Raw genomic sequence first — 9,608 nt, forward strand, 5'->3', positions numbered from 1 at the left:
ACTTGTACCAGGTGTTCAATCCTCCTTATCCAGCATCACTTCTGTGGAATGATCTTACTCATAGTATAACTGCCTTGAGAATCTATTGAAAATGGGAGTATGTAGCATTTGTGTTTTAAAGCTTGTGGGGTTTGGATTTATACATAGGATTAGTGACTTTAACAGAAGGAAAGATTATTAGTACTTGACACATGTGGGAAGGTCTCTCATATTCCTGGTCCCACTTGACTCAGAAATGCATCAGCTGTCTGATTTTAAGAAAAAGGAATCTGTGCTCCAGATACTGACACCAGGATCCAGGGAATATTTGTAAAAGGTTTATTCACCTCCTATTTATGAGTCATGTGCTATCATCTAATATCTAGAGAGGCTGAGAATGGGGATAATTTTTCTGAGTATAAACTCTGAGAATCAGTATGTTGCAGAGGAAGACAGATATTGATGGGATACAGAGTATCTACAAGCTTCTGGTTGACAGTCATTTTCAACATGTATGTGAAGATTTTCTCTTGAATACCATACAAGTAACATTTCTCATAGCTGTGTAATGGGTAAATTTAGAAGAATGATCCAGATGATTCAGGATGTTATTGAGCTGACTGTGGATCTTGTGATTTCAGCAAAGGATTTGTACCTAATTATTGGTTCTCTAATGCATATGTGCTGAAGCCATGGTTACAATCACAAACAACAGACAAGTCTAGACTTATTAGGCATTGATTTAATAAAAGGGACATGAAGAAGCTATTCATATCAATAGACATGTAAACTGTATTCACTGCAGGGAATAAAAAGACAACGTTGTCTTAAGAGACGAAAAAAAGAACTGTGGTTTTCCTTCCACTCGTCAACAGCCCATGATGAAGGACTGCAGAGCTTGTGACTGATGCATCAGCCTGACTCTCATCTCTGATAGAGAATGCAACTTCTTTCTACTCAGATTCTTCTAGCCCAGGTGAGTCTTCAGCTGTGTGGATGATTGTTAGTTTTCTGATCTGAAGCAAGAAAAAGATTGTGCATCTAGCTGTCTTTATTATATGACCTTATTTATTTTCCCTTTTCTTGATTGCTTTCTCCTCCTTGATTTCAGGATTTTCCTGAGAAAAGTTTGGGAGTTCATTTTGGATTTGAGTTGGTCATTTTTGCTCAGATTCCTCCCTTCAGGTTTAGTTGGCCAGAAACCCTGGAATTGATGGAGAGTACTAATAAAGGACTAAAACTCTGACACAGAACCATGGAAAAAGTTAATGTCCTTATAACATGTCTTAAGTCCTTCCACACTTCTTTCTTCTTAACAATAGAATGAAAAAATGAACAGCAATCCTCTTAATTGGGCTCTGAAAATCATTTAGTTCCCTTATACTATACATGGCTATACCCAATCACTGTAGTATGAATCCGGTCATGACTTATGACTGAGATATTTTAAGTCCCTAGTGTGAAACTACTAGTGTTTCTTAGTTAATTTGATATAGTACCAAACACTCTTCAAATATTTGTGCTTACATACCCAGACAAAGGCTACTCTCAAATTTATTCAGAGAGGTCTTTCTTTTCAATGAATGCAGGGTTTATCAGACACATATGGCTGTACAAAGTTCTAGCAAAAAAGAATGTTGCAGAGTTTGGCCCTAAACAGGCATTTATATCATCATCCATGACATAGGGAATGGTTACAAAGAGGGGACTGAAGAAATATAAGAGCTGATGTTGGGGAAAGTGCTTTAAAGTGCCATCTTGTAAGCATGACACAGTAATGACAATCATGAAATCACAACTGTTTTGTCTAGTGGCCCTGGACCTACACACTGAGTACTCTGAACAGTCAGCTTTCAAAAAAGAAGGGTATCATAGGGTGATGCTACTTACTGATGAAATATTGCAGATAGCAGATTCTGAAAGTACTGAAAACATTGTATTAAGTTTTGTAGCTCCCTTTGACCCCACCAGGCTATGTTGGCTCCTTCCAAACTCATGGTTGCATATTAACCTTACTTTAATTCTGGGATACAAAATCAAACCAAAAGTCATAAATATGGAAGAGATATTTGTAAGGAAGTAGGAGATCTGGCAAGGATGGGAGGGAAAGAAGAGAGGGAGAGTAACCAGAATGAAGTGAAAGTGTATGGAATTATAAAAGAACTAATTAACAAAATATTTGTGTAACATTGATTCAGATTTACAACTACAATAAAGCAGTCTCTTCCACCATCCTTCATTTCTTCCTTTCTCTGACCTTTCTTCCTGATTTCCTGCCATATTCCCAATAATGATTCTATATTTCATGAACACTTAGTATAACTCACACATGAAACTAGGTTTTCATGATGCACAACATATGAAAGGCCTTCCACTCCTCACAATTCCAACTACTTTAGACATTCATACTCAAGAAGTATGATATCCTCATATATGTCTCAGTCTTAGCAAGAGGGGACACTTCCTTCATGTCTCCATCATGATTTCCTTTCTACCTTTAGGAAGGATCTTTCCAGTCATTGAAAGTGGCCATGCTACATGATTGAGGTCCTTAGTTTCATTTTCTGTACCTGGATAGAAGCAGTGATTATGCCAACATCCTATCATTGCCCCATGTGGCCTGCTCAGAACATTCTTCTCCTTTTAGAACATAGTAAGTCTCAGGATACTGGGTTACAATGTTGGGACTACTGAATATTCCAATGTCATTAGAAGACTTTTGTCAAAGTATATAAAACCTAGGATGAGGTCATTTGGTTGTGAACATTTTTGCTATGGTGGGCCTGACAGGAAACAGACTGTGCTCTGCTACTGGCTTGTTGAGGAGGCAAGAATGTCTTCACTATCTAATCAATATCACATTATTTACTGGTTATCAAGAAAGCCAACCAATCAACCCACCAACTAAGCCAACAAATAAGCAAGCAGAAGCCAGTCAAACAAATCAAATAAATAATCTCATCTCTTAAATATCATTATATTTAAAAGATGGTGAAGGTGAGGTGATGGAGGAGGGTCATCTGTCTATGTGTTACTTTCATTGGTTAATAAAGAAACTGCCTTGGCCCTTTAATGGGACATAAAATTAGGTAGGTAGAGTAGACAGAACAGAATTCTGGGAGAGAGAAGGCAGATGCTTCAGGCAGTCGCCATAGGCAGTCGCCATACTTTTCCTCTCCAAGACAGATGCAGGTTAAGCATCTCCTGTCTCCTGGTAAGCGACCAGCTCGTGGTGCTACACACATTACTAAATATGGGTTAATGCAAGATATGAGAATTAACTAATAAGAGGCTGAAACTAATGGGCCAGGCAGTGTTGAAATGAATACAGTTTCCGTGTAATTATTTAGGGTGTAAAGCTATCCGGGTGGCAGGATGCAGCCCTGCCGCTCCATCTACAGAGAGGTGTGATGTCCTCCACCATAAAATGTTCCCAGACAGTCCTGGGATGTAGTTCTATGGGTAAAGCACTTGCTCTGCAAATTTGATGATATGAGTTCTAATACAAATCACCCATATTTATGCTGGGTTGTGGCCTGCCTATATTTACAGCACTTGAGTGTCCCTGGGAAATAACCATTAACTAGACTAGCTGAGTAGGTTGGTTCCAGTATTAAATGGAAGATGTTGACTCAACACATAAGGTGGAGAGTGATAAAAACCCAAGACTCTGAGCTCTGTCCTCCAAATGAAGATCAGAGATGTCTGTACATACTTGATCAGACTGTCACATACAAACAAACATGTCAACATAACAGAAAAATTTTTTTTCTAAAAAAATGCCTTTGCAAAACAGTTAATGTGTTTTACATGTTCAAGTGGGAGGTAGGAACTCATGAGATATACATCTGAAACCCTATAGACCTCTTTCCTTTTTCTACTGCTTTATCAGACTCAGGGCCCTCCCTATTGCTGTCCCCCATTCATTGCAATTAAATCACCAGTGTCTTGCTTTTGAGTCTTGTTGCACCATGTTGCTTGAAAGTTTTTCATTTTCTACTGTGTTTTTGATTTCCTTCATTTCTACCTTTGCAGAATCATGTTTATTCAGCACTCTTGTAGACAACTTCTTGAGTTTTTTTATGACCCTGGTACTCAGCCCTTAGTTGACCTGCTTCTTGGCTGTCTTCTGCCTTTAACAGTAAGGAGTATATCTCAGGAGCCTGCAGTCCATACGTTCCTTAGATCATTCCCTAGCTAGGCATGTGACAGTAGCCACACTTGTATTTTAAAAATAAAGACACCGAATTGATGTATTCCAAGTCACTATTCTACAAATCCATCAGATATAAACATTATCTTTATGTTTGTTTCCTCATTGTTTTCCTGTTTTGCAAACAAAGTTAGGATGGATACTCAGATAATGCTACACCACTGGTTCACACAGTTTGACATTACTGGACTTCTGGGTTCAAGAAACATGAACAAGGAAGGGGAGCCCTAGGATTTGGCCTGGCCAATGGGAACAGATAGTGACAAAACCAAATTTTGAGAACAGTCTTGTGAAGAGCATGACATAATGAGAGACAATTATTTAAGCAGATTCAAGTGCAGGAAGCCACAGATCTTTCTTCCTTTCTTGATTGTCCTTTTTCAACATCATTCTCTCTACAGTTTCTGCACTACAGACATATTTCATATTGATAACTGACTCTCAGAACATTTCTGTTTGCCACAGACCAGCTTGCCACCTCCTGTAAACATAATGGAGCAAAGGTAAGCTGCTTTATGAGACCTTTTTTTCTAAAGATGTTATTTATTTTCCTTAGTCTCTTATCACATAGCTAGCTATATTTGTTATAGAATTCAGAACTATCAGCTCAGAGATGGCACCACTCATTATGGATTGGGCCTATCCCCTCATCCACTAATTAATAAGATGCCCTACAGGCTTGTGTACAGTCTGATTTTATGGAGGCAGTTTCCCAGTAGGATTTCCTGTAGTGGAAGTTCCTGTAGTAGATGCGGTGGGCTGCGTTCCTGCCACCTTTCTAGCTTTACACACTAAATAATTACACAGAAACTGTATTCTTTTAAACACTTCCTGGTCCATTAGTTTCATCCTCTTATTGGCTAATTCTCACATCTTGCTTTATCCCATATTTAGTATCTGTGTAGCACCACAATGTGGTACCTTACCGGGAAGATCCTAACTTGTGTCTGTCTCAGAGAGGAGAGTCATGGCAACTGCCTGAGGCATCTGCCTAACTCTGCTTTTTTTCTCCCACAATTCTGTTCTCTCTACTCTGCCTACCTACTCTGACCTATTAAAGGGCCAAGGCACTTTCTTTATTAACCAATGAAAGTAACACATAGACAGATGACCCTCCTCCATCAAATTCCATCCTTTCTAATGGTGCTAACTTGTAGCAAGTTGACTTGAAAGTAGCTAGTACATTTACTGTAACAGTTCTATCTCACTTTCTGGGGAATCACCACACTGATTTCTGCAGTGGTAATGTCAGTTTGCATTCTCACCAACAGTAACTGAGTGTTCCCCCCTTCCCATATCTTCATCAGCATTTCTTGTTCTTGGATTCATGATGATAGCCATTCTGCTTGGGATAAGATATAATCTCAAAGCAGCTTTGTGGTTTCCTGATGGCCACTAATATTGAACACTTTTCAGAATGTTAACAGATTTTCATATTTCTTCTTTGGGGATTTTTTGTTCAAATCTATAGTCAATTCCATGATTTTGTAGATTCTTATGTTGGTGCTTTCTTTTTTGAGTCTTTATGTGTTCTAGACAACATCCTTCTGCTGTGTATAACTAGGTATTGTGTTGTTTTTTACTTCAGTCATGTGTTTATTCCTGTCTTCTTAAAGTTCATTCAAGTGTCTACTCTAATCCTCTTTTAATTTCTTGGCCTCCACTGCATTCTTTTAATTGTCTTTTTGAATCCCATGTCTTGAGATTCATTTAAATTGTACTTGCTTTGAGTACATACTATAGGATTCATGGGCTTTAGGAGAGACATATTGTTTTTATTTTTCTGATTGTTTGTAATTTTACAATGGGACCTGGGCATCTGGAGTTTGGTTCTTGCTTATATATTTGGTATAATATTTTGGTCAGCATTTTGGAGTACCTATGTTGCTCGTGGACTACATATCTTTGGGTAAATCCCAAAGGAGACATATTTTGGAGGGATTTTCTAATCAGGGTCTTGTGAGTAGCTGCAGAGGAGACCAAGCTGGGGTATCTAGCTGGATAGCTAGGGTAGTCCTAAAAGGCTGTAAACTAGAAGAGTGGTTTCTTTCAGGATGGGTGTGACACTTGATTGGCAGTTACATATTCTCTAGGGTGTGGAACATTATTTTTCTGTGCTCTTCCTGCTCTAAGATGTTTACACAGAACTCTGTTATTTTGGGGATAGGTTTTACTTTGTGGGCAAAATGACACATGTGCCTGTATCCTTTAGCATCAGCATCTGTTTTGTGTCTTCTGTTGTTGACAGTTTCCATTGCATTTTGTTATATAGGTTCATTCTTTTTCATGTGCATTTGGCAGGCCACCACCACCATTTTTGGATTATCCATGTATATTTGTAGATTACAGAAAATCTTTAATGATATACCATCATGGAATTAGTCTTCTGTGTTTTAATCTCCATCTCAGACCCATCCGTAGAAGATAGGATAATGAGGGTGCGTCTCTAGATGGATCTATTCTTCTTCCTTCCTTCCTTCCTTCCTTCCTTCCTTCCTTCCTTCCTTCCTTTCCTCCCTTCCTCCCTCCCTTCTTCCTTCCTTTCTTTTTCCTTCCTCCCTTCTTCTGTCCTTCCCTCCCATGCACCCCTTATGCCTTCCTCCCTCCATCTTTTCCTCTCTCCTTCCCTTCTTTCCTTCCTTTCTTTTCTTGTTTCTGTTTCTTTCTTTACTTTCAGCACAGACTTTTCTGGACCCCACTGTGTAATTTAGATTGAGCTTGAACTCTTCAAATTCTTCCAGGCCCATCCTCTACTGCCTGGTATCCTACAAGTAAGCTACCATGCCTGGTAGATGGTCTCTGTTATACTCTGTATTCCCTATGACACAGCACCTCTATCTAGGCAGTTGTCACTTCTTTCCTTCTTTTCCTATTTCTGCAATTTTACTTTTTTAAAAAAAGAGGGTTAGAAGTTCAGTTAACCTCAATTCAATGCCTAAATTCTAGGCTGAAACTCTTTTAGGTCACCAATGTCGTCATTTATTAGGCATTCATGGTTTGGGGATCACAAATCCCATCATTAGTCCTCTTGCAGCATAGTCATTCCTTCAAACACACTAGAATTTTCCACTGACAGAAAGCTCAGCAATAAATTTTTCTTCCTTTTCTATGTGTTTTGTGGCACTAACTTTCTCTAAAATATATGCAAATAGTTTAGTTTCAATCTGTAGCTACTCTTGGGTTTATTATTAATTTATTTGTTCAGTGTAAAGTCTTAATTTCTCACTGTGTCTCAATAGAGAAATGCATAGTTATGATAAAACAACAAACAACAGAAATGTGTTTAATGTCTTCAAGACTTCCATGATTTCTAGGTTAAAATCTGAAATGGAGACATATTTGCCTCAGCCTGTAGGTCTGCTTTTTTTCATACTGGTCAGAGTGAGATTTGCCGTTTCCTTCAAAAATCTCATTCATGATTTCCATCTTTCCTCATTTGACAGCTTCCCCCTGCCAGGACTGAAATCAGCTGATGGTCATGCTTCCTGTATCAGAGAAGGAGCATTCTTAGCACAGAAAGGAATTTGGGTTCATGGTTGTTTTTCTTTCTCACATTGTACGAGACACTGAGTGTCTCTGTGGGACCACCGGATACTCTTATTTCAGTACAGGGCATGGGTTGTAGGTAGCCCAAAAATACAAACTGGATTTAAATTAAGGTTACAGAAATATTGGATTTGATAAATTACGTAATCTCTACAATCCTGTTTTTACTCCTAATGAATCAACTCAGCCATTATCACAGAGCAGGGTAGTCCTGGGAATTAGAGAGTACACAGCATATGCTAATATCTTTTTATTCTTTGTTTCAGGAGCACTAGTGGAGATTTGCTAAGCAAGAATTCTAACACCTCAACCTGGGAGACTACCATTATAGCACCAAATGGAAGCATCTACACTAATTCTTCATATTGTAACATCATGTTCCAAGCCACGATTTATCTTTCCCTCATCTTTTCCCTGGTTGGAATGGCAGGGAATGCCATAGTGTTGTGGTTTCTGGGCTTCCACATGCGCAGGAATGCCTTCTCTGTCTACATCCTCAACCTGGCTGTGGCTGACTTTCTTTTCCTGAGCTTTCAGTTTGTAAATTTCCTTCATCTTTTCCTTTACAGTTTCTACTCCATTTTCATCTATATCCCTAATGTTTTTAATGTTTTGCCAAGACTTGGTTATCTCTCTGGTCTGAGCATTCTCAGTGCCATTAGTGTTGAGCGCTGCCTGTCTGTTTTGTGTCCCATTTGGTATCGCTGCCGACGCCCAAGGCACACATCAGCTGTCACATGTGCCTTGCTTTGGGCTATGTCCCTGCTCTTGACTCTCCTGCACTGGGAGGCGTGTGGCTTTCTGCTTGATAGTTTTGACTCCTTTCAGTGTCATACATTAAATTATATCACAGGTTCCTGGCCAATTGTTTTATTTGTGGTTCTCTGTGTGTCCAGCCTCACCCTGCTGGTAAGGATCTTCTGTGACTCACAGCGGATCCCTGTGACCAGACTGTGTGTGATCATTGTACTCACAGTGCTCTTCTTCCTGATCTTTGGTCTCCCCTTGGGTTTCTTCTTTTTACTCTACAAATTTTTTGGATATTTTGGGTTTGTTGAGAGTTGTGATATTCATTTGATAGTATTCTTATGCTGTATTAACAGCTGTGCCAATCCCTTCATTTACTTCTTTGTTGGCTCATTCAGGCACTACAGGCACCAACGGAAGACTCTGAAGCTGTTTCTGCAGAGAGCCCTGCAGGACACTCCTGAAGAGGAGATTGGTGGAGAGAGGGGCTCTTCAGGAGAGCCTCGAGAGCTGGGAACACTCTAGTGCAGCAGCTCAGAGATGCTTAGATCAGAGAAGAGTAATTTTGGGAAACAATTTTGTTCCTCATGTGTTGGTTATTTTCATAACCTTGTTCAGCTTGTCACCTGACCTCAATTAGTTTTTAAAAAGAACAATCATTTTTTCTAGAAGTTGAGTGGTACAAAACTTTTCACACAAGCACTGACTGCAGAATTTCTGGAGCTGTATTACACAAGGCCTCATCCTATCTATTTGATGGGGCTCCTTGTAAGTGTTATGGGGCAAGGACTGCTCCTACTTTTGGGAAATCCCTCCTTCATGAGAAGGCATAAAAATGCAGAAAGGTGTTGCATTTCTTTAGTCACTGAAATTATACTGCTTAAATAATTGTTATAGTTTGCTAAACTTTCTTTCTTACAAACAATCGTTTTCAGTGCTTCAAGCATTAAATAGATATACCTTATAATGCCAGTTTTTATTAATTTCTGAAAGTTTTAAAGAATTTATGGATATATATTCTTCTTTTATATAGCTTTAACCTTTCTTACAGAATTTGCTTAGTAAACAAGTATGCACTTTCTAGAGAAGTCTGTCTTAAATTTCTTTACACCCAGTGGTTTTC

The 9,608-nt window shown here is 39.0% G+C and overlaps 1 protein-coding gene across 1 annotated transcript; it reads left to right on the forward strand.

The window, feature by feature from the left end:
- Positions 1-919: 919 nt before the first annotated feature.
- Positions 920-9,010, forward strand: LOC119802987 (mas-related G-protein coupled receptor member B2-like). Its single transcript, XM_038314178.2, has 3 exons — positions 920-955; positions 4,658-4,695; positions 8,005-9,010. Exons 1-3 carry the CDS (start codon positions 920-922, stop codon positions 9,008-9,010), a joined length of 1,080 nt encoding a protein of 359 aa, XP_038170106.2.
- The last annotated feature ends 598 nt before the right edge of the window (positions 9,011-9,608 follow it).

The sequence above is a fragment of the Arvicola amphibius genome, chromosome 12 (genome assembly GCF_903992535.2).
Source record: "Arvicola amphibius chromosome 12, mArvAmp1.2, whole genome shotgun sequence".
Lineage (NCBI taxonomy): Eukaryota > Metazoa > Chordata > Mammalia > Rodentia > Cricetidae > Arvicola > Arvicola amphibius.

Excerpts from the sequence above, each read along its gene's own strand:
- LOC119802987 (XM_038314178.2), top strand. The coding sequence starts at position 920 with ATGCAACTTCTTTCTACTCAGATTCTTCTAGCCCAG. Across the intron at positions 956-4,657 it reads CTCAGATTCTTCTAGCCCAG|ACCAGCTTGCCACCTCCTGT; the intron begins GTGAGTCTTCAG and ends TGTTTGCCACAG. Across the intron at positions 4,696-8,004 it reads GTAAACATAATGGAGCAAAG|GAGCACTAGTGGAGATTTGC; the intron begins GTAAGCTGCTTT and ends TCTTTGTTTCAG.